The sequence below is a fragment of the Neolamprologus multifasciatus genome, chromosome 7 (genome assembly GCF_963576455.1).
Source record: "Neolamprologus multifasciatus chromosome 7, fNeoMul1.2, whole genome shotgun sequence".
Lineage (NCBI taxonomy): Eukaryota > Metazoa > Chordata > Actinopteri > Cichliformes > Cichlidae > Neolamprologus > Neolamprologus multifasciatus.
Window position 1 is genome coordinate 43,606,271 of NC_140445.1, and position 26,256 is coordinate 43,632,526.

Genomic DNA, 26,256 nt, shown 5'->3' on the forward strand with positions numbered 1-26,256 from the left:
TCACGGGAAGATGTTGGAAAGAGGTAATGAATGTGTGACCCTGGCCAGGCAATTCAGTCACATGAAGACTGGTAGAGTTGTGGCTGAAAGGGGGGAAATAACAGCACAGTTCTGGGCCGACTGCCATTTAAGACAATGGGCCTCCTCAGAAATGGCACTTCCTTGAATTGTGCACACTTTCCATATCGTAAATGAAAATACAAGCCCCTCAGTGGTGTTTTTTCCATCATGGCCAACCTACCACTGACTTCCCAGAGAGTAACAGGTGATTCATCAGAGAGAGCAACATATGTCCTGTAGGAGTTAAAGTGAGCTGTATTTGGATTGCATACCGGTTCTCCTACAGCAGATAAATACTGTTCCTAAATATTTGTGTACACTGATCACGCTCTGCATACTGTAGCATTTAGTGTACAGCACATGTGTAGTGTGGAATAGTGACAACACCTTTACAGTATTTTCATCAGGAGTAATTCTGCATCCACAGGTACTTGAAACCATGCTGGAAGTTACATGAGGCCAAGACAATAAATCTAAAAGATCCTTTTCACACAGAAAAAGAATCACTGTAGTTGACAATTTATGGTAAGCAGCATTAATGATGCATTTAGTGAGTCACTGTGATGATTTAACATTTCAAAGATCAACCTGTAATTTTGAGAATGTGGCTGTACGAAGCTATTTTCACACGTGAATTTCAGAAAATGTATTGTAATGCAGTTGGGATACAGCTTTAGAGCCACTCACACACACAAACTGAACGCACTGATGTCTTATCTGACTGACTACACAGGACATTTGCATGCACCTTTGACAAGTGCTGAGAAACAGGAGTGTGCGAAAGTCTTGAGCCACCCATGTCTACTTTATAATGTTGAGGTCCATGCTCATGGGGAGACCAACCCATGACTGAGAGAGTCCTATTGTGTGTTTTTCTGTCCAGATATGATTTTACTGCATTTGCACTGTGTTAGGGATCATTGTCACACTGAAAAATGAACCTATTGTCAATCAGAGGCTTTCCAGTGAATGGTGGCGCAAACTCTGACTGTTCTTTTCTGTGTTCATAATCCCATCAATTTTGACAAGATCCCCAACACCACTCTGCACCAGTCCAACATCACTGTCAGCGTCACCCTAACCAGTTTAGCCTTCACTAAGCTGTACCAAACTGCCTAGTACATTTTCCTGCATTCTTTAAATAACGTATAATTATTATACATCACATAGTTTCGTGGGTGGGGGGGATGTGTGTGTATGTATCCATGATCGTTTATGTTAATGAGAGTGTGGGGAGTGAGTTGGAGGGCGGGGTGGGGTGCTTTTAACCGTGTAAAGCACTTTGTGCTACATTTCTGTATGAAAAGTGCTTTATAAATAAAGATTGATTGTCATCCAAATAGAAGAAACAGCAGAACAATCAAAAGCTAAAGCTGTAACTATATTTGTAGAGATCCTATTAAGACCTTGAAAGGCAGGAATTTAACCATTTCAGCATTTTGTTGTATGTGAGAGAAGTAATTTTAGAAAAGCCTATTTTTAATACCACAAATAAACTAATAAGGAGCTAATTGTAACACGTTGTTGCCTTGATATAAGTATGAAAATACTATGATATAACCTTGCTGCCTGACAATAAAACAAGACAGTATATGCCATTTGTAGACAGAGATGGAGGAATTTACTTTTAATGTCTCATTGAAAGCACAAATTTAATTCATCAAAACTTCAAATTTAGCTACAGACTGCAAGTTTGATATTACATTGATTGTTTACTTTCAACCAGCCTCAAATCTGGCTAACACTGACAGTAACATTGCTGCATGGAAAGGGAATGTCAGTAGTTTTTATATAAAGTAGTAAAAAGGTGGCAAACAACAACAACAAAAGAAACAAAAACCCAGCAATAGGTTAGTGGTCACACGTTTAACAAGAAAGAAATCTCATCTGTAAATAATAACAGTGCAAGAAAAGCAAACAAGAAATTTAAGGCTGGAAAAAAGTGGAAACCCCTTTTTTTAAAACTATCTGAGACTACAAGATATATCAGTGCTGTGATCTTTCTGGACTTACAATAAGTACCTGAATTCAAACGGTTTCACTGTTACAGTAGATCTCCATACTACAGAGATCAGGCACTATTTCTGTTAAAAGAACCACAACAGACTGTTGTAGCTGTACCAGTGTTCTCTCTGTACAATTCCTGGTTTCGCAAGTGATCATGAAGAAGATGAAGGACTTGTCTTGGCCCTTTAAGCCATGATTTTCTTCTTGCACTCCACAGAGCAGAACAGGAAGTTCTTCACTGCCATGAAGCGCTGGCCAATCAGGCATTTGGAGCAGCCGGAGCACTTGAAGCACTGTGGCTCGGCATGCCAGTGATAATCACCATAGGAAACCCTCTGGGCCTCAGGCTCCACTGCATTCTGGCAGGATGAGCATTTCTGGCAAGAGGTAGGAAATAATGATGTCAAGGTTTTTTTTAAGTTAAGTTTCAGATATCTAGGTTTTCCACAATTCATTTTAAAATTATTATTCAAACTCTTCAAGTTTCTATATTATTTCTATGTAGTTTCTTCCCCTAACAGCTTTAGCCTCCACTGCAGTCAAACTATGTATGTATGTGGTTTAAACTATAAGGTGTCCTCATGGTGCCTAATTAATACCTGACACGTTGAAATATGTTTCGTTTAAAAACTTTTTAAAAATGCTTGGCAGCACAGTGTAATTACTATCTCAAACAAAAAAGAGATTCCTCAACTCTTACAAGCAAAGGCAAGTATTTGGTTATATGACAACATAAGCTTTGCTGTGGATTATGTTGGAAAAAGTAAACACACACCGAGTGCTTCACATTCTTGGCTTAGGGTGGCCAGCATATATTCCCCTATCAATTTTTCACAAAGTTTGACTTGGGTGAGACAATTTTGCATGAAGCCCTAAGAATCCCTAAGTAATTTGCTTTGGTAACAAGTAAAATGCTATAATCATTGTTGGTATGTTATAATGTCCTCCAAAAGAAAGCGATCAGAGTGAAATGTGACAATCTTCTATTTTTAACATTTGTTTTTTAGATCAAACCATAACATTCCACTGTGGCGTCCAATATAAAATGTCGTTGTTCTTGTTAGAGCTCATTAGGGTGTTTAAGGCCAAAAATATGCACTCAAGAATCTGAATTTTGGTATGGCTACAGCTCCTTGCTAACAAATCCTTCAAGTTCAATTGCACTAATCAGCCAAAACAATATGACCTTCTACCTGGTGTGCTCATTTGTGTGCAACAAAACAGCTCACTGCTCTAGAACTTCAAAGGTACCCCAAGACATCAGCACCATAATTATTCTTATAGTATTGTATATAATGAGCTGTAGCCTCTGCATATCAGACTTGCTGACTAGTGGCCATATTCAAAATGTTGATTACGCAAACAGACTACCCACTTATGTTCTACTGTATCCCAGACCATCACATGCATCTCTGAGAGGTCATAATGTTATGGATCATTGGTGTATTTAAACCAATGAGCCAATTAAAGAAAGACACCCAGAGCAACAAAGACTTACCACAGCATAGTGCTTCATGTAGCAGGGCTTGCAGACAGGCTTGTCATTCTCCATAACATACGTCTCTCCAGCCAGAATGCAGTCACATTCAAAACAGCAGAAATGCTTCAGATGCCAGTTCTGGCCCTCAGCCTGAGTGTACTCGTTACTGAAGATCAGCTGTAAACAGACATGCATCAGAATGTAGCATCAACAGTGCTAACAAACTCTCAGCTATGAATGGTCACACAGATGTGTATGTAATGCAATTTTTTTTAACCAAAATCAAAAGAGAAGCAAATGATCATATCCTCATCTCACCTCATCACAGCCTCCACATCGTGGCTTCTCGCTGTCTCCATAGTGCCGTCCACAGTACATCTTGCCTTTCTTCCAGAAGTAGATCATGTCCACCAGCAGTTCGTTACAGGTACAGCAGACGAAGCATGCTGGGTGCCACATCTTGTCATAACCGGCCCGCTCAGCATAGACAGCTGGCTCACCCTTACGCATGGGCTGCTGGCACTGATGGCATGACTTTAAGGGAAAGTACAGTACATTGGTACGGCTGTATAGTTCATTATGAAAATATATTCTATTGATATTTTATTATATAGAAGAAAGAAAAATCAGAATAGTTTGTTACATCCTGTCCTGAATAGCTTTTATTACAACCCATTTGACTTGAACAAACTATCACTGCACAGTATTTCATAACAAGTTTCCACGAATGGTAACTTTGCTCTTTGAATGTTGTTGGGTTTGTTTTTATTTTACATGAATTGTAGTAAAATTGAAAGCAGGATGAAATAAAAATCCACAAAAAGAATTAACTGCACATGGTAATAATGAGAAAAACTTGAGCCATGACTCATGCACTACTGCATTAAATAAGAACCCAGCATCCTCAAATGGGATGGTTGGTCTATGGCTCCACCTAGTGTTAAGTTTGGAAATGACTGAAAACTAATAAACCATGTCATACAAAAGTTACAGTTAATAGATTTGAACTTAGTCAAATGTATTAATTTGAACTATGGCTATTTACATATTCTATTAAAAATCTATTTTTCATATATTACCAGCAATCCATCACATCTTTAAAGAAACATTTTGTGCATGATTTCTAAGCTGAAGACATCAAAGGGTTTCCAGATGAATGGGATAAGCAGAAAGGGAAGGAAATGTGAAATTATAGAAACATTATATTATAAAGGTGTGTACACACAGGAAATAAACTAGAAAACCACTAAATGAAACTACAACATGTGTAATTCCCCCATTTGAGGGTACGCTAGAAGATAGGAGGGGAACAGGTATTCTGACCATGTTTTATTTTATTCATGATATTATAATGATATATATATATTTTTAAATCAAGTTCCTCTTAAAATTATTGTCTCCATCTATTAACTAGATGTCAAACATATTATTGCGTTCTTGAAATTTGTTCTATTGGTAAAGACTTTCATCTTGTATTATGCAAAACTGTGAGTGAGGATTTATTTATTTTTGCTTTGAATGTTTTCCTCCCATCTGTTATAGTGTGACATGTCATGTGTTTACCATATACATTTTTATTTAATTTAACTTTAGTGCAGATGGTCAGTGAACTGAGGGAAAAAAAACTTACGAAGTTCTGTTGTGGTAGTCCAGCTTGCTGAACTCCAGGGACACTCATGGCTCCAGCGGTGGCAGTAGTACCCATGGCTCCTCCAGCTGGCCCAAAGCCTGCAGATGGTCCAACGCCAGGCCCTGAAAGTGGTCCACCACCAGCTCCAGCTCCACCAGCTGCAGGTCCAAAACCACCACTAGCTCCAACTCCACCAGCTGCAGGTCCAAAACCACCACCAGCTCCAACTCCACCAGCTGCAGGTCCAAAACCACCACGGGCTCCAACTCCACCGGCTGAAGGTCCAAAACCACCACCAGCTCCAGCCCCAACACCAGGTCCTGCAGCTCCAGGCCCTGAACCAAATCCAACTCCAGCAACCCCAGCCTCTGGTTTATAGCCAGCACCTCCACCTCCACCAATACTCCCAGCAGCAGCACCACCTCTAGGTCCAAACTCAGCCCCTCCTGCACAAGGTGCCCCTCCAACCCCAACACCAGATCCACCCAGCCCTCCTGCCTGAACCAGAGCCATCTCTTCAGGCAGCATGACATCTCCAACCCCCAGGGCTTCATCCTTGTACTTGCGAACGTATTGCTGCATCAGCTTGACCTCAGCAGGGCTCAGCTCATGACACCTGGACGGGTCCTGGTCATGTTCAGGTAGCTGTCGGGCCATCTGCTGCCGACGGTAAGCAGCTCCCTCTGTACCAACCACTGGGCGTTTCTCTGGTGGGAGCAACTCAATATAACGCACAGCCTACAGAGAGACAGACAATAAAAGAGTCACCTCAGAGGGAATGAAGAAAAATGTGAAGGACAACCAGAAGACCAGAGAGACAGATTAGATATAGACTAACCAGAAAGAAAGTGAAGTTTTGTTTTTTAGTGAGAAGACAAGGAATACATGGGACAGATACAAAAAGAGACTAAACAAAAGATGATAAAGTTGAATTAATGTCAAACATAAGATTAATGTGGTGGTGAGAGATGCTGGCATTAAAAATGACATCCTCTTTACTGTAATCACCAGTGCTTCAAAAGTCCCCGCCACATATTTAAGACAACTGAATAAAAGAACATTTTGTAACATATTTCTGTAAAAGAATTGCTACTGAGAAGAAACAGACCTTTTAAACAAAAAAAAGACCTGAACAAAAACAAACAAACAAAAAACTGTTGATTCAGTGACATCAAATGTGCAGACCTGTTCTGCAGTAGCTAGCCAAGGGTTTTCTAATACCTTGAACTTTAGGAGGCATAAACAAACAAAAATGATTCGGCTAATCTCCCCTTCAAGGTCATCTTTCTCTGTGCACCTGAACAATGCCAGGAAGTCTAATTCTAACCATCTACACTCCTCCAGTGTGTTAAAATGGTAACATCTTGCCTTAAATTTCACTTTGGAGACAAGCACAAGGTTACAGGAAAGTATCATAAAGGAAGAAGAGACAAGTTATTTTTTAGTTGACTACACCTACATCGATCTATGGTTCATGTGTTTTTGCCTATTACCAAATCTTAAATGATGCAATACCACCAATACTTCCTGATCAAGGCAGGAATATTATCTATTAATATGTTAATTTTTTTATACCAATAAATCCTTTACCATATGATAATGCTTAAATGCTTTTTGGGGTTTTAGGAGGGTGGGGAATGAAAAAACAAAAAACCCAACTCAATTTAGACTTGAAAAGTTATTTTCTAACTAATATGAACTCTTACCAGGTACTTGTTAGCCACTGGTGGTGCCCACTCATAGGTGACAGTCTTCATTGGTACATCTTTAGGAACTGGCACTACGTTGGCTGATGTGGCACTGACAGTGACTGGCACTTTGCTAGCCCTGACTGCTGCGGCATTGGCTGGTACAGGCTGAACCCGAGCCTGACCCTGAACCCCAATGCCTGTCGAACCTGCAGAGGCTCCAGCTGAGGGTACAGAACCAGCTGTGGCAGACGGGGACACAGAACCAGCTGTGGCAGACGGGGATACAGGACCAGCTGTGGCAGACGACGACACAGAGCCGGCTCTGGCAGAAGGGGGCACAACAGTAGAGGTCGCACTGGGTGGTACCGTGTAAGCAGTGGCAGGGCTAGGCAAAGTGATGGTCACCATGTTGCCCTGGTAGCTGGGGATCCCATCCGTCTTCAGCTTGGCGATGAGGCCGGTGTACTTGGTGTCCTCAAACAGTTTGCCTACCTTCTTGTTCTCCTCCGAGTTCATCGCCACATCATGCTCTGTGAGGCCACATTTGCAGTTTCGGCATATCTTTCTGCAAAGAAGAATTTAACAAAATGTTCAGGACTTTGACTTTTTAAACCTTGATACTAATAAATTACCATTGCTTTATTCAAACTAAACAAGCAATGTCTCAGTTTTTTTAACTACACTTTCTTCTTCATAGCTGGTATATTTGATAAACTTGAATAAATCCTCACTTCATTCACCTCCCTCTATTTTTAGAATATTAAATAAAAACTCCTACACCATTATACCAACACAATAAGTTCTGTGTTAAAACTGAACTACCGGCATTTTTATCGTGCCTCAACACATCTTTTGATATAACTATGACATAATTTGTAACTAGAAGGCATGCTCCAGCCCAAACAGGCCTTCAGAATTTTAGTGGAATAGGCAATACTTTCAGTAGAATAAAGCCAGTTTAATGTGTAATTATGACAGCATTTATATTAAGATGTCATTGGGCCACTTTTAAATGGCAGACGGCTTTGTCTTTTCCAAGCACTTATTTTGTTCATAGGTAACCAGATGAAAGCTCTGTAACACAGAAATAGAAAAATATCTTCTCTTTTCTTTATGTTTTTTTTAACTTCATTTTAAAACTGATGAAGAAAAAGAGCTTCTCAACTTTGGGATAAATAACACATTTTAAAGAAAATGAAAGGTATTTTCATCAGTGTTGCAACAAAAAAAAAAAAAGTGTCAGAGGACTGCTGTATTTTTATACAGCAGTCCTCTGACACACATAAAGTGAAATGACTTACAATCGAGTTTTGTTTTGTTTAGATTATGTTTACCTAGCTTGATTGTTTAAGACCCATTAACTTTATATTTACAAAAACACTGTATAACTATAATAAATGATTATGACAGGCTCTACAATCAAAACTCTAACTTGTGGCTTAAGAGGGCAGGTGACAACCTTTAATTATAGCGTCTTCATAGAATTATGATAAAAACTTTGCTGAAAATTCAGCCCCGGCCGCATTAGACTAAATTCTATTCTCAAGAACAGCATGTTCCCATTAGGCCGATGGCTCCTGCTGCTATAGGAATCCTTTTAATTAAGCAAGCTGGGAAGTTGGCAGACTGGGTCAATGAGTGAAATGTTGTTGTCATGCAGAATAAGCATGCTTTTTAAAATGACTGTTCTGATTCATAATGGTATTCAACATTACTGAGTTGAGTTTTAAAATATAAAGTGATATATTTCTACATAAGCTACAGGAGGAAAGTCCATATTTTATATAAATATAGCTTAATATTGCATCAAATTTTTTGTAAAGAGTCTGCATTTCTCCTCTTACTACAATTACCATCTCATGCAGCTCCATCTCTATTTACTGCCATCCTGCACCGCAAGCTCAACAATAAACTAAGCTTCAAAGTTAAGCTCTGAGTAAATATTATAATTACAAGTATGGCAACAGCTGACAAACAGTATGTCATTTCTACTGTATAAGTCAAACAAAGAAAGAAACTGCTCATTTCCAAAGCCACCAATCTCATTTCACTAAAACAGTAGATTCTACATTACAAAGAATAGTTTCTGGAGTTTTTGGTGTGCCGATGTGTTTTAACATGTTAGTTTGGATCTGAGAGAATTGAATAAATGCCAAAGTAAACCAACAACAAAAATAATTAGCAAGTTCTTTGTTGTTATGACGTAAAAGTGTTTTATCAAAGAACTTTGGCAGCTTTTACGAGAGCAATGCTGCTTTCATTGTTTTCCAACAGCACATAAAGCACTGAAAATGTTGCAAACATGGGATACAGCTAAAGCAGTAATTATTTCTTGTAGATGACTAAAATGCTGACCATGACCACACCAGCGCTTATCTTCAGCGCAGGCTCTTACTCCCGTCTGTTAGCAGGCGTGTCACCTACCATCCACTATAAATAATACGCTGCCTGCAGTTCTCAAGGGTGAACAACTCCATTTCAAAGGAAATATATTGTCCTTCAATGCAAGAAAAGCGTTTCAGAAGTCAAACACTAATTATCAGAATTATTATTATCAGAAAGAATAGTTATCAGAAAGAGATATACAATAGATATACTCCTGCCTAAGACATCTTACCCATTGCATGAAAATAAGGAGATATATTTTGTTTATTATCATTCAGCCCAAAAACCACTAAAATATGGTGTTTGTTGACTGAACCTTACTAAACACTATTTTTTGTTTGTTTATTTTTGTTAAACTAAAGTTGTACTGAAGAGTTCACAGCTTTGCTCAAGACAACAGTGACTCACTCTTTAATCAGCAGTTTGGACACAGGAAACAAAGAAAAGGAAACTTGTGAAACTGTGATGATGTGCAGAGGAACTGTTCAAACCTCCAGAAATGCAGCTCAAAGCCCTCACACTTGTCCTTGCATTTCAAACAGGCAGCTCCAGCACCAAACTCATGGCCAAGCGTCACCTGTAAATAAAGCACACAAAGGAAATGACACATACTGTCAATCTTTTGTTCTCTATTGAGCAGAACACGGTATTTAAATGAGGGAAAAGGTTTATGATGATACTTGTGGGAGAAGAATCAGAATAAGCTTCACTGGCCAAGTATATGTACACATACAAGGAATTGGGCCCTGTTTATTTATTTATTATGTAATTAACAGGACAGACAAACAGACAATAGCAACATGACAGAGACAATAACATGTTTAACATATTTATTTATGCATTGTTGCAAAGAGATCAGAGTGCAACGATGTTGGAACAACTTATGAAAGAGTAAGAAACAAAGAGGTGCCTACTTATATGGGAATGTGACAGCATATTATATGAATAAATAAAGTACATAGATATTTACAACAAATGGGTTGTTTTGGTGTACAGTGCTCTGTAATGCCTATCAGAGGGGAGGAGTTGGAACCTGTTGTGTCCAGGGTATGATGTTTGTCTGATTCTGGATTTGTCTTTAAATCCTGAATGGAGAGAAAATCTGTGCCAATCTTTTTTTTTTTCTGCAGTCCCAACTGTCCGTTTGATGATTGATGTGCAAAGAACAGACTTAAGTATTGCAGAGTATATTTTGATCAACAGTGCCTGAGGCAGATTGAACTTCCTGAACTAACACAGGAAGGACATCCTCTGTTGGGCCTTTTGATCATTTTGTCTATGCTGGACGCCCACTTCAGGTCTTGGAAGATTGTAGATCCCACTGCAGGGAGATTCCTACTGAAGACAGAGCAGGAGCAGCTTAAATGAGATTTACGTTTTGCTACTTTGTAGTACCACCATAAATCATGTTGCAACAACTTAAATTGGGCTTTTTAAAATCTCCCAGGGGAATTAAGTCTCACTCTGGAAATTGTTGCAAGTTTCACTTTTAAACAGCAGTCACTGTCTGTCTGCATTCCTCAGCAGAGAATGTCTTTTTGGGTCAAAAACATCTCTTGACAGCAGGGTGCCTGATGGGATCCCACCCGCCTCTTAGTGTTATTGAATAGTTGCCTATATATGGTCACAAACCATCCTAATGGCTTAATGTGTACATGAGTGAGAAATGCAGACAGACAGTGGCTCCTGTTTATAAGTGAAGCTTTGATGCCAGACTTTTAACATTCACCACAATTTCCAGAATGAGACGTTTGTCCTCTGGGAGATGTTAAGAAGCCCAATTATAAGTTGTTCCAGCATGGTCCTAGAAAGTACCAAACACATCAGTAAATCTTAGTTAAACTGTAAGATGTACTCGCCTCCTGTGTCTTTTGCAATGAGCAGCTTAAACAGAACTTTAGGAGCAGCCTGGAGTAGCCTGTCACAGGGAACTAAGGAAGATGAGAGTTTCTGTGTAATTAAGCACGATTCTTTTGGGGTAGGACTGTGTATGATTTTACTTGCATTTTAATACTGATGCAGAAATATTTGTGGAAAGCAGTGTTGTCTAAATAAAAAGTTTAACCTGAATTATGAAAAAGTAAACAAGATTACAAAGGTGTGCAGGCATCCATTGCTAACTTCCAGTCCTTGATTCTCAGGGGGTTTCAGATGGTACTACAAAGATGTTCAGGCTCTCGCAGAAAGTACTTGAACTTTGAGACAAAAGAACAAATTATTTAAAATGTCATTTTACACTACCAACTAAAACATCATTTTCAACTTTGCAAATGCAAATGTTTATTGGTATGCTTTAAGGGCAGACAGGCTAAGTGGTTGAAAGCCTAAATATTTATCTCAAGCATAGAGAGGACGACTGTTTTTGGCAGAGCTCATTCAGCATGTATGTATGCTTCCCTGGAAGGCAGCTGCACCATCTGGATTCACACTTCAAGTTAATCAATGACTTTGTTTCATGACTAAGCCTGTGGGGTGATTAATTTTGGTGACAACACTTTTGCTACAAGCCAGTTTAGACACAAAGTCTATGATTCAGGTCCAGTGACTCATAGTTCATGAGTCACTTTACTGGAGAAGGGCAGATGCAGGCCAGTGGCAAGGAAGTAGTCGCTTTAACTGGAGCTGACCAGCTACTTTCAGACGCTGGACACAGTTTCTGTAACATCATGAAGATGATGTAAAATATGTAAAACACATATTTTTAAAAAGAATGTTCAATTACTTACATGTATACATCTTGTTTCTAATGCTTTAAATAACAGACGGTGTCAAGGAGGTTTCAGTCAAACCACCCTTAAATTTCTGAACAACTTTTTCTATTTTTAAGGCAAACCTTCCCCTGTAAAGGTGGAATACGGTCATAAAAGATATTACTATTTTTCAGTTCGCTTACTGTTGTTGTTTTAATTGGTTTCATGCATGACTCACTGGCTTGAACTGAAATTCAGTTCATAACACTGTAATCACAGCAGGATTTAAACAAATAGAGAAATCCTTTGGTGTGGTTCTATTTCTACCACAAAGTCATATGAAAGCTTTAATGATGGTTTAGGTGTTTAGGTAAGAAATAAATCTAGCCAGACCTCCACAGACTTCTAAGAGTCAGCAGAATGGCAGTGCTGTACGCCACGACCCTATAGTCACAGCCTATTATGTCAGATGTTCTGTTAAGTAGAATGCAGCACCTTAATTGAGTATAATATCACCTAAACACAATGGTAACGTTTCCTGAACAAGCGCAACACAGATCACAGCAGCATCTCTGTGAACTTGCTGTGGCAGGCTGATCTCCCCCAGGGATTACAGGCAGATGTCAGACTGTCTGTCTGGGTTATCCAGCTGCTCAGACCTATTTAAGCAGAGGATTCCCTCGTCTTCACTGTTTGTCCTGTAAATTTCTCACTCTTAGTCAATTTTTCAGAGTGAAGCTGAAGGCTCTGAAATTTAATGCAGGAAAAATGTAAACCATATTTTTACAAGTGGCTGAAGACATTAAAATTGCAGCTTAATAACTCATACAAAACAAACCACCAGTCTGTGTAACCACCTTCACTGCTGCCAAATCTCTGCAGGTCTGTGCAAGGACCCCAAAGCTCAAGTTAACTTAGTAGCGTAAATTAACAGTACAGTACCAATGTTTTTGCACCATGCCACCAAAACACAATCATTGTTTGTGTACAAACTTGTCAATAACCATAATAAATAACAACAACAACAATAATAATAATAATAATAATAATAATAATAATAATTCATATAGTTTGATTCTGATAACTACAAAAGCTTTAACAGATGTTAAAATGCATTTTTCTTTTCCTAAACTACTTAAGAGGTTATAATAGCTTCTATGGAAAATGCTGACTGGTTGATATTCATGTGTATTCACTACATAAACCTGGATTCCTCAAACAGAATTATTTATACAGATTATCTATGGACCATAAGTAAACTAAGCAGAAGGGGTGCATAAGAGGAATCTAGTGAATGCCAACAACGAGTATCTACAGTGATCCATGATGATGAATGAATGACTATTCACTAGACAAAGCGTGTACTGTAAAAGGGTTTCCTGCCTGTCCTGACTCTTAACTTTTGTCTTCTCCCTTGGATGGCCAAACTCTATTTAAAAAACATTCGATTTTGATGCATCTGGCTTAGAGTCTCAAGTACATTATGAGTGACATGAGCCTTAATATTCTTGAAACCCTGCTGACAGTTCAACACTCGATTCGGCAGCTGTAACGGCAACATTTACTTATGGACAAATTAACTATCACAGCTGGTTTGCATTTTACTGTCATAGTGATTTGTTCCACTTAATAGAGAGCCGAGGACGCTGAGCACCGCGGATTAATACAGTAACAAAACCCTGAACAAGGAGGACGACTTTGTACGTAAAATGGGTCCGTTAATGGGTCAAGCTGTTCCGCTATTAAGTTACAGAGGTTGGGGGTTTGGTTGATACGCAGAGTGAGACTTTGTCACATTTCAAACGCAGTTTCTTACATCGGAACTTATTCTGAAAGGGAAGTAACTAAGGGCGCGACCTATGTTTTCCAAGTTTGTAAACCGATCGACGTGAGTTTGTTCCGGCAATATCAACTACCCAAGGATGTGAAATAAGCGTATTTAAGCGAACTAAGTAGATTTTAATTGAAAAAAAAAACATAAATAAAGACCATTAATATCTCGAAATTAAAACCGAAACTTAAACTAAACTGTAAAATAACCTACAGTACTGTAACTTTTCTGCCACCTGTCCCTTGCTCTGCACACCTTAAAGGCGTTCCCCGAACTGAGCAAGATATCCACGAAGAACACGGGGGCAAAGCTTACCTTCTTTAGCTCCCTCTCTATTTCCATTTTTGTGTTCAACGTTTTCTCTTTCCAGACGTGCTTCTCGTAAAAAAAAACAACAACTGTCAAATCCAAACACAGACAACAGGGAGAATGTGCCGGAAAAATGTAAAACAAATCCTGCTGCCCTCACTGATTTCCCTTTGGGGGTCCTGCTTCTACTCCGCACAGGTGATAATTTCGCCGGAATCAAGTCGATAGCTTCCGTTTGGGCATTTCAAAATAAAACATGCACGTTGCCCACTAATGAGTCGGGTCTTATTTGTGTCTGTATGGTGAAGTATTTAAATACTTGTGCATGTATTTTCAAAATCTATGTGATAAATTACAAATTGACTTTTTGTTTTAAACTCTAGGGGAGCCTCTAGGATTTTTTCATAGGGGTGGCCACTAAAAATACTGCAGTGGCACACGCCAGAGTGAAGGGGGCGATGAAATCACGAGGGACATACAAAGTGACACAATATGAATGATAAAAATTGTATACGCAGGAATTAATAAGAAGTGAATGTTTCAGCTCATTGTTGTGTGATTCTTACTCTGAATCTGATTAAGTCATCTCTTTACTCACTGTATTGCCATCTCCCGGCATGCATTGCCAGTGCGTAACACGTAATTACACAATCAAACAATGAACACATACTGCCCATACAACAAATGTACCAGAGACAATTATGAATACACCACAATTGTGTCTTCCTCTCTCTTGCGCTCATGTTTATTAAAATTATTACCTAATTTTGGGGCGTGGCCAGTGCTGGTCTGAAGTAAGCAATGTCGTCCATTCACTAGTTTTCCATGTGAAAATATTAAGATGTGATCTGAAGTTTTAAAATTAGCCTGGGGATCTGTGTTTTTAGACAAACAAATCAAACTGTCACTGCGCTCAACTGCTGAAGTGACAGTTCCATCTTAATGAATTAATGACACATTCAGATAATTATTTAACAATGTACAGTGGGGCAAAAAAGTATTTAGTCAGCCACCGATTGTGCAAGTTCCCCCACTTAAAATGATGACAGAGGTCAGTAATTTGCACCAGAGGTACACTTCAACTGTGAGAGACAGAATGTGAAAAAAAAAAAATCCATGAATTCACATGGTAGGATTTGTAAAGAATTTATTCGTAAATCAGGGTGGAAAATAAGTATTTGGTCAATAACAAAAATACAACTCAATACTTTGTAACATAACCTTTGTTGGCAATAACAGAGGTCAAACGTTTACTATAGGTCTTTACCAGGTTTGCACACACAGTAGCTGGTATTTTGGCCCATTCCTCCATGCAGATCTTCTCAAGAGCAGTGATGTTTTGGGGCTGTCGCCGAGCAACACTGACTTTCAACTCCCGCCACAGATTTTCTATGGGGTTGAGGTCTGGAGACTGGCTAGGCCACTCCAGGACTTTCAAATGCTTCTTACGGAGCCACTCCTTTGTTGCCCGGGCGGTGTGTTTTGGATCATTGTCATGTTGGAAGACCCAGCCTCGTTTCATCTTCAAAGTTCTCACTGATGGAAGGAGGTTTTGGCTCAAAATCTCACGATACTTGGCCCCATTCATTCTGTCCTTAACACGGATCAGTCGTCCTGTCCCCTTGGCAGAAAAACAGCCCCATAGCATGATGTTTCCACCCCCATGCTTCACAGTAGGTATGGTGTTCTTGGGATGCAACTCAGTATTCTTCTTCCTCCAAACACGACGAGTTGAGTTTATACCAAAAAGTTCTACTTTGGTTTCATCTGACCACATGACATTCTCCCAATCCTCTGCTGTATCATCCATGTGCTCTCTGGCAAACTTCAGACGGGCCTGGACATGCACTGGCTTCAGCAGCGGAACACGTCTGGCACTGCGGGATTTGATTCCCTGCCGTTGTAGTGTGTTACTGATGGTGACCTTTGTTACTTTGGTCCCAGCTCTCTGCAGGTCATTCACCAGGTCCCCCCGTGTGGTTCTGGGATCTTTGCTCACCGTTCTCATGATCATTTTGACCCCACGGGATGAGATCTTGCGTGGAGCCCCAGATTGAGGGAGATTATCAGTGGTCTTGTATGTCTTCCATTTTCTGATGATTGCTCCCACAGTTGATTTTTTCACACCAAGCTGCTTGCCTATTGTAGATTCACTCTTCCCAGTCTGGTGCAGGTCTACAATTCTTTTCCTGGTGTCCTTCGAAAGCTCTTTGGTCTTGGCCATGGCGGCGTTTGGAGTCTGACTGGTTGAGGCTGTGGACAGGTGTCTTTTATACAGATGATGAGGTCAAACAGGTGCCATTCATACAGGTAACGAGTGGGGGACAGAAAAGCTTCTTACAGAAGACGTTACAGGTCTGTGAGAGCCAGGGATTTTCCTTGTTTGAGGTGACCAAATACTTATTTTCCACCCTGATTTACGAATAAATTCTTTACAAATCCTACCATGTGAATTCATGGATTTTTTTTTCACATTCTGTCTCTCACAGTTGAAGTGTACCTCTGGTGCAAATTACTGACCTCTGTCATCATTTTAAGTGGGGGAACTTGCACAATCGGTGGCTGACTAAATACTTTTTTTGCCCCACTGTATATATTAATTTCATTCTGGCGCTCCTGGTACTCCAAAGCAACAAAGAAGTAAAACCAAAAAAAGCGGTCTCAGAAAGGACTTTAAAAGGAAAAGACAACAAAAATATTTACTTTTAAAGATTGATGAGGCTGCTTCATCACAGAACCCAAGATAGTGAAAGGTGAGGTATTGGACAAATAATGATTGGTTCTGCTGACTATAGCTATTTTGGCATGAAATAGTAAACATGGGCACAGTAATCACATTAATTAACCAAAACAGTATTTATTGTAAACACCTGTAAACACTTGGGTATGCTTATTATTGGTCAAAATCAGTATGTCTATCAATTTATAATCCTCAAAGACATATAAAAGATACACTGTGATGGAAAGACCTGCTTTAACTATCTTACTTGGAGCCTGGTGTTAACTAGTCACGACACTGCAGTTATTTAATCTTTTCCAACAATTTGGGCTCATCTGGCGCTTTTACTGTGAAAAAACACTTTCATTACTTCCGGACTTGCCTCATCTCTTCTTTCTTTCCTTTCTAGCTTGACTTTACTTTCACTCAGGAGGTCCCGTACACTTTTCATTGATGTTTGAACAGGGCGGGACTTCCGTTTTGACAGATTTTCCGTCTTAACCAATAAGAGTACAAAAAAGAGGCACTGGAGGACAGGGTAGCCAACCAGGAAACAACAGGGGCGTGTCTTTACCTAACAAAGGATGTGAGTGTATTTGACACATTCAACCTGCTGCAGTTGCGGTTTTTCCTCCGAATCCTTTTTCCCCTCCTCCGAGCCTCATCTTTATCTAAATTATTAAATTATCTAATTATACACTGATAACGATGTGGTAATTTGTTTGTGACAAGAGAAGACAAGAAAATTCATTTTTAATCACATATAGCAACTGAAATAATCTTAGGACTCGTTGTCCGCAGACTTACAGCTGGTCCGTGTTGTGAACTAATGTTTGTGGTTTGAACCGAAACAGCTGCCGTTTTGACTCAGTGACAGGAAACAATAGTCGTTATCAACTTCCTGTGTGTTGGTTTAGTGGAAGCAGCACTGTCACACCCGGCCAGTTGATCTGTCGTGTTAACTGTTAAATAACCGCGTTTTGATGCAGCTTTTTCGCCGATGCTCTCATTCACCGTGATGTCTGATCTATGCTTTCTGGTATGCCTGTAAACTCTCAGGCAACTGTTTTAGTGGATGTCGTCATTCAATCGCTGCATCCAAACCCTAATAAAATCGCATCATGTCCGAAGACATGCTGTTAAATGTGTGACTCCAAGATGGGAAGTGTGTCACTTAAAAGTGACCCTGAACCAGAATACACCAACTATAATACTTTTTAAAAAACCACACACATAAAATGAGAGAGTAACTAAAGTTAAAAAGTTCAAATGAGTGTGCCCCACCTTTCACCCTAGGGATAACTGTATGGATGCATGGAATGAGTACTTACCCTCCCATGGTGATTTTAAGCACCCCCCTCCAAACGTACAAGAATAAGGAAGCTGTACACTCTCAAAGTGCTGCATCACTGTGACCTCAACAGATTTTACACTCTTTTGTATAGTTCACATTGCATGCACTTATTATCTCTCTAAACCTTGGTAGGGGCTAGGTTCAGTTCAAGGAAACCTTAACAGACACACGGATCAAAGATACTGCCTGCTTTGTTTTTGTAAGTCTCTGTGAATTCTGCATATGCTTTTTACTGTTTATTTTTCCTCTGCACTGAGCTTATCAGCTTGGTTGCATAAGAAAAACTTGTAGATAGCAGACAGAAGACAGCCAATGGAGGGAGGTGGCATTAGTGAGTAACGTTACTTTGCTACCTTGTAAATTTCCTTTCAATTCTTATATTCCCAAGTATGTCAGAGATATCTTTTAAATCAGGCATTAAGAAGGAATCGAAGATGCTAGAATGCTGGAATTTTAAAGGCATTTCAAATTTCTAAATGTCTTAGCTGTTCAATACTTACTCCTCAATAGGTCAACATTCCCAAGAACTACATCCACTAAAGGTGACCGTTGTAAGGGAAGAAAACAAGACAAAAGCTGGGTATTGATGCCCAGCATATTAAAAAAATGATTTTGATGCCTCCTGTCTTCACAGGGAAAATTCAACTAACATTTGCTAGGTGTCTTTTTTTAATGCCTCACACCTGCTAAAACGCCAGATGTAAAGTTTTTGTACCATTACAAAACAAGTTATCTCATGTCTGGAAATATTTTTATTGACATGCAGGGTTCACAGTACATGTGTCCAGGCAGCTGGTTTGAATTTAGCTCATTAATGCAGTCCATCTGTGGAGCTGCTCCACCAGTAAGAGAGAGGAAGCTCAGAACACTGCTTTGTGTTGAACAATGAGATTCCTTCCTGAGCTGTAAACAGCATTTAAGCCAGCCATTTAATACCAGCTAATAGTGGATTATGATTTATTAATGTTTCATTGTTTTTTCGTCCAAATAAGCTGTCTATTTTACAAAAATTACAGTTTTTGTTTTTCAAATAATAAAATGGGGAAAGGCAATGAGGATGCAGTGACTAAATATGGTTGTATAAATATATTATTCAACAATAAAATCATAAATAAAAAAAAATTTCATAGCAAAATTAAAGCCGTATATTCTGATGATGATGTCTTAGTGTTTGATGAAATCAATTTTTGCCAGTTTATATCATAAACACCCACAGGTTAAATAAATCTATGGAAACAGCTATCCTTGCTCCATCAAAAGCTAGCAAAATCTGCTGAGCATCACCTCTATTTGTATATTATAAACAAAACCAGAGCATAAATAGGCCATGCAGGAAACTGAACAGGAAGTTAAAAACGCACACTGACCGTATGCAGTGTGTGCACATAGTTCCCAATTATTGCATGACAACATTACAGCAACTATGGGAGGAGCTATTTAGTTATCTTATTTCCCAAATATCTTGTTAAAATCTCTTAAAGAAAAGTGTGACAGTTTTTTTTATTATCTTTAAGCAACTAATACATCGACTAAGCCATCAAACAAAATTCTTGAGGATCTGCTATTTGCTTTTCTTATCATGCTTTTTGCTTTTTAAGCTGTAGAGGCTGGTGAGAAACAGTATTCTGTTTCAGGCAGGGTAACACCATACGAAATGACAATAAACTTCTTGAGTTCTTGTGTTATACAATTATACATATATATACATATATATATATATATATATATATATGATCATTATTACCTCATAGAGGCTTTAAATACAAGTGAATGGCAGGGGAAAATATTACCTCCAAAACCAGCATCCCAGTTCCTATTGGGATCAACTCCCACACAAGAAGAACCAGGATTGGGCTTCCTCGTCTTACGCCACATACGATTCTGAAACATGTGTGTGTGTGTGTGTCTGTGTGTTTGTGTGTGTGTATGTGTATTGCTAGCATTTGTGAGAACATAAACGGTTTGAAGATGTTAGAGGATTTTTTACATGAGTATTTTTGTATTTTTTATAATAGTAATAATAATAATAATAGTAATAATAAAAAGAAAGTTTACAGAGTGACAAATTTAGGCATGAAATGATTAAGCTGTGGATTTCTCTCTGGTGTTATAATGAGTTCTTTCTACACTGGACGCATTCATAATGAAGCAAAGCAAAGGAAATGCATTGGATTTTTTAAAATCTTTTCCTCCTGTGACCTAAGTTGTGGTTTGTGATGCATTTGTAATTTCTCCTACCGATTTGGGATTAGATGGACCTGATAAGTACCAAAGGTAAGCATCTTATTTGAGAAGATTTCTTTCCAAGTTTTTTTGTTTGTTTGTTTGTGTTAAAAATCATGGGGACAATTGTGTAACAAAGCATTAAACACTTCGTTGAGCAGAATGAAGGAGGAGGTGCAGAACAGCCTAAATGTAATGTCCCCATATCAGGACCCATGTTAAAAAAAAGTGTTTTCAGTCAGACTAAGATGAAATTTAGCACCAGTGCTTTTATTTTGTAAACTAAACATAAATTCAGTTTGTTCAAAATATGTGTGTATGATGCAACTTCTGGTTCTGGTATCTCTAGGCTGGTGTGGGAAAAGGACCAGCCGGTGACAGAGCTCTCTGAACTCTGGCAAGGTCAACCTTTGGGCATATATTAGGTGGCAGAGGCAACCATAAAAGTCTGTTTCTGGCCCAACATTCACACTGTTGGTCATGATGAGGGGGCTGCTCGTGTTCGCTGCGCTGCTTGTGGCAGTTTTTGGCAAAGTGACGTTTGAGGGGTAAGTGGACCTATCGACTAAATCTAAGACTATCTACTAAGTAAAGACTAAAGTAAATCAGTGTTTTTGAGCAAACGTTGGCACTATCATCAATTTCCTTGAGAAGAGTTGTGAATTAGTCATGATTGAATTAATCAGTCATTAGCAATGCTTCTACTTCTTGGGTTTTGATATTGACCCAGGTGTCATCTATGTATCTGTAGCTGTGGCTAGCTGCTGTCCCTGTGAAAGACCAAGCGCTTTACTTTCAATTTCCTCCTTTTTTCCTATTTTTACTTTCGGACACTCCCGATTGGGGAAAAAAAAAAGCTGCATCATACATTTTTTGATAAGGACACACAGTTGTGCATGTGTAGAGATCCGAAAACCAATTTTTCAGCCTGCAAACTCACAGAGATTGAAGTGTGGATCAGAGAACAGAGTTCGGGTTTATGCTATCAGTCCCAGCAATGTGTGGAATGACAAACAGTTTTTTTCTCAAACTGAAAAATAGTTTATAGAGGAAATACTGGCAAGCAGTCTTTTATAACTTCCAACTTTATGAAGCTAAAGCCTTCTCACTTCCTGTTATTTAAAATAGTGCTGTATGTATGTAATTTATCAGACACCCCTCTGTTGCTACAACATGAATAAAACCCTAAAATCTAAAGTTGCTTGCAGTTTTACATAGTATATACACATACATGTGAAATAGCTAATATGCAGGGCCTAGAAAACCTGGACTGTTCCTGCATCCAGTTGATGCCTGCCGATGAGAACTGGTTGAGATACTCTGGTTTCACAATAAATGACTTTTTTCTGCACAAGCAAGATACGCTGAGTAGAAGGCTGTAAAACCTAGCTGTTTGCTGTTTGCAGGCACAAAGTGCTTCGAATTGTTCCCAAGGATGAAGTCCAGCTGTCTCTTATCAAGGATCTGGAGGAAATGATGGAGTTTGAGGTAATTTATCAGCCACTAAATGACATCACCAGCCACCACTGTTTAAAATAAACTTTAAAAAGAAGAAGAAAGAAGAAAACAAACAAAACCACAAATTTTTAAAAATGCCTTAATAGCTCTATTTTTTATCTTTATAAGTTTTCAAAATTGAGTAGAAACTTCTTTTATATGCTTTGGTTAATATATTTTTGTTCTTTCAGCTGGATTTTTGGAGGGGGGTGACTACTGTGTCTAATCCTGTGGATGTCAGAGTTCCCTTCCATGTCTTGAAGTCAGTCAAAGATTACCTTGAGACACAGAACATTGACTACTCCGCCATGATTGAAGACCTCCAGGTTGCTTATAAGATCAGAATACACCCTGGAGTTTTTTCTGTTAATAGTTTTGCTCAGTAACTCTAATATTATAAAATCTATCATTGTACTGCAGATGATTCTGGATAAGGAGCAGAAGGAGATGGCTGCTGCTCGTGTACCTCAGCCCAAAAACACTGATAGTTTCGACTTCGCTAACTACCACACCCTTGGAGAGGTAAGTACACAAAACTCCTCTGGCTACTGTTATCCAGTGAATAGATTGTAGCCAACTGTGTATTTTCTTTCACTAACCCATGCAAGGCAGTAAGAAAAAGCAAATAAACTCTTTGAAAGTTTTTTCAAATGTGCTAAATAAATAAATAAATAAATAAATAAAATATAGCTACATGAACGCTTTGGGCATACGATAAAGTCATAAATAAAAAAATTTCATAGCAAAATTAAAGCCATATATTCTGATGATGATGTCTTAGTGTTTGATGAAATCAATTTTTGCCAGTTTATATCATAAACACCCACAGGTTAAATAAATCTCTGGAAACAGCTATCCTCGCTCCATCAAAAGCTAGCAAAATCTGCTGAGCATCACCTCAATTTGCATATTATAAACAAAACCAGAGCATAAATAGGCCATGCAGGAAACTGAACAGGAAGTTAAAAAAGCACATTGACCGTATGCAGTGTGTGCACATAGTTCCCAATTATTGCATGACAACATTACAGCAACTATGGGAGGAGCTAAGCTGGCTAGCTTCACTGCTTCTCATGAGAAAGCAAGTTATCTTATTTCCCAAATATCTTGTTAAAATCTCTTAAAGAAAAGTGTGACAGTTTTTTTTATTATCTTTAAGCAACTAATACATCGACTAAGCCATCAAACAAAATTCTTGACCATTTGAGTGTCAGGATCCCTCAGCTGTGACATTTTTCTTTCTGATGCTTCACACACTATTACCAGTATCTCCTTTTGTCTGATTAAAAGCTATCATCTTTGGCTAAGCAGCTTAACCTGATGCTTCATTCTATCACAGTGCAGTGTTTTTGCTAGCGAGTGGCATGACTGACAAGGAAGTGCAAGGAAATGGACTTGCATTTTTATAGCAATTCTCTGGTCTTAGAGACCACTGAGAGTATTTAAGATTACAAGCCACATTTAACCATGCATTAATACAATGCCTTATACATTTTAAGAATCATTGTACCTCTCATTCATGGCCAATTTAGAATCATCAATTTACCTAACATATAGAGAGCATATCGAGAATATCTATAGGGAGGCCGAGCAAACATCCCAGTTTGGGTTCAAAGCAAGAACCTTATTGCTGTGCAGCGACAGTACTAACTACTGCACCAATCACTGTGGGAGGAACTTACTTGTACTCTATCTGTTCATGTGAACAATGTCAATTACATTTTTGAAGAACAACAAAGGACATTTATTTCTAAAAGTATGGGGCCATGTATAGTGTGTAATGTGCCAACACTGGAAATTAGGTGCTCAATATTTCAGTGACATTTAAACTGAATGTTAATAGCAATCCTAGCATTTAGCATTTCCCTATTGATCTACATAATGTTGCAATCCCCATGACATTTGAGGCCAGACAATGGTACAGAATCATGTCGCACTCAATTGATGCTTATGCATTATTGTGTCTTTCATTCAGATCTACAGCTTCCAGGACATGCTGGTGGCTGAGAATCCCAACTTTGTCAGCAAGATAGTGATTGGGCAGAGCTACGAAGGCCGTCCTCTTAATGTGCTCAAGGTGAAAAAAAAAAACCCAAGCAAAACTACAACTGCACAATAGAGCTGAACGAACATTAAAATTAAAAAAGGCAAAACCTTCTATACTCTTCTGGCAAGAGTTTTCACTCTCATGCTGCTCTTCATTTTTTATTTGTAATGAAGTTTGCTACTTTCCTTTCCTGTCTTGTAGTTCAGCACTGGTGGAACCAACCGTCCTGCCATCTGGATCGACACTGGAATCCACTCCAGAGAGTGGGTCACTCAGGCCAGCGGGCTATGGTTTGCTAAGAAGGTGTGTTTTTTTTTTAAATTATTTTATTTAATAATAATATTAACATTTGTTGCTTTTGTCTGTGTCTCTGCCACTTCTCACAACTTACAGGTTGCACTGAATATTGTGTCCTCTGTTTTTCTGTCATTAGATTGTGACTGATTATGGAACGGATCCTGCCCTCACTGCAATCCTCAGTCAAATGGACATCTTCCTGGAGATTGCCACCAACCCTGATGGATACGCCTTCACCCACAGCGGTGTGAGTCTTTCATATTGTCTACTGTCTGATTTGTTTTAGAGTAATTTGCTGTACAACCAAATGTCTGTTTATAACCTTCATTTTACTTTTAAACATTTTTTTCAGGGCTTATCCCAATTAGCTTAAGCTGACAAGATGATACAGATGAATTAGTAATGGTGTATTTAGTCGGTTTTGCACAATTAATACAATTTTGAGTCATTTAGATTAAAATATCTTTCTTTAAGCAAAGACTAACATTACTGTTTCAGAATCGTATGTGGCGTAAGACCAGGAAGCCCAATCCTGGTTCTTCTTGTGTGGGAGTTGATCCCAATAGGAACTGGGATGCTGGTTTTGGAGGTAATATTTTCCCCTGCCATTCACTTGTATTTAAAGCCTCTAACAGCCACTGTATGAGGTAATAATGATCATATATATATGTGTGTGTGTGTGTGTGTGTGTGTGTGTGTGTGTGTGTGTGTATTGCTTATGTCTTTCATATTTTTACGTTCTAATGCTTTACTACAGTGTCTGTTTGTCTGGTTTTCTTTAAATTAATAAATAGAACCTGGTGCCAGCAGCAGCCCCTGCTCAGAAACCTATCGTGGACCCAGTGCACACTCTGAGTCTGAGGTCAAGTCTATTGTGGACTTCGTGAAGTCTCATGGCAACATCAAGGCCTTCATCTCCATCCATGCCTACTCTCAGATGCTCATGTATCCCTATGGCTACAAAAGAACTCCTACCAATGACGCGGCAGAACTGGTATAAAAAAGATCTTTCTGATTTAACTTCTTTCTTTAGAATTCTTATTTTTATGATAGTTCTTATATCTTCTTTGGGCTCTGTCAAAAGTCCTTATTAAAAAGTATGATAATATTCTTTCTACAGCACAAGGTGGCTCAAAAGGCCATCAGTGATCTAACCTCCCTGTATGGTACCAAATACAGATACGGCAGCATCATTGATACTATCTGTAAGTTTAAGCAACACTGCTTACCAGTACAGACTTCTTTTACATTATTTTGCCTAATAATGACCAGATATATGAATATTTCTCTTCTTTTCCTATAACTTTAATTTCTTCAAATGCAAATATAGTGGTATTAAATAGTGTATATAAAAGATTTGTGGCAGGGATCTCAAACTTGCTTTAAATTGTAGCCATTTTTATAAAAGTAAAACGACACAGGTCTGTACTTCAGACAGTTTTTTGGTGTTTATGAACCAACCAACCACCACTCATGCATAAGTATAAACTGTGCTAAAATTAAATGTACAACTGGTACAAGGTTTGTTTTTTTTATTTAAACATTATTGCCTTGAAATTAAAAGCTTTTTAAGGATCTCCGTTTTTTTTTCTTTTTTTTTTACAGTACAGTTTCATTGTTTTAACAATGCCTGTTTTAATTTTAGACCAAGCCAGTGGTGGCACCATTGACTGGACCTACGAACAGGGCATCAAGTACTCGTACACCTTTGAGCTGAGGGACACCGGCCGCTATGGCTTCCTCCTTCCTGCATCTCAGATCATCCCCACCGCTCAGGAGACTTGGCTGGCTCTGATGTCCATCATGGATCACACCTCCAAGAACCCATACTGATCTGTGTGCGTGTATAAAAGTGGAAATCCTACATTTGGGAAATGTGCCCCCTTTTTTCCATCCTAAGAGTAATTCAAACCTATCACGATCGAGGGCTGTTCAAACTTTCTCAAAACCACAAGACAAATAAACACAATCCAAAATCAAAGCTGAATTTCTTTGTGATCCTGCTTGCACTGTAGCACATCCAGGCCTTAGGAGTG

The 26,256-nt window shown here is 38.8% G+C and overlaps 2 protein-coding genes across 2 annotated transcripts; one reads left to right on the top strand and one right to left on the bottom strand.

Moving 5' to 3' along the window:
• Positions 1–1,672: 1,672 nt before the first annotated feature.
• On the bottom strand, positions 1,673–14,308 carry tes (testis derived transcript (3 LIM domains)). Its single transcript, XM_085166124.1, has 7 exons — positions 14,090–14,308; positions 9,745–9,830; positions 6,884–7,433; positions 5,178–5,915; positions 3,866–4,081; positions 3,566–3,724; positions 1,673–2,444 (listed from the first exon to the last, which is right to left on the bottom strand). Exons 1-7 carry the CDS (start codon positions 14,114–14,116, stop codon positions 2,253–2,255), a joined length of 1,968 nt encoding a protein of 655 aa, XP_085022250.1. The 5' UTR covers positions 14,117–14,308; the 3' UTR covers positions 1,673–2,252.
• Positions 14,309–20,785: 6,477 nt separating this feature from the next.
• Positions 20,786–26,201, top strand: LOC146515018 (carboxypeptidase A1-like). Its single transcript, XM_085166129.1, has 11 exons — positions 20,786–20,927; positions 21,786–21,867; positions 22,068–22,202; positions 22,297–22,398; positions 23,852–23,953; positions 24,125–24,226; positions 24,357–24,467; positions 24,719–24,809; positions 25,015–25,214; positions 25,341–25,425; positions 25,866–26,201. Exons 1-11 carry the CDS (start codon positions 20,860–20,862, stop codon positions 26,051–26,053), a joined length of 1,266 nt encoding a protein of 421 aa, XP_085022255.1. The 5' UTR covers positions 20,786–20,859; the 3' UTR covers positions 26,054–26,201.
• Positions 26,202–26,256: the final 55 nt, after the last annotated feature.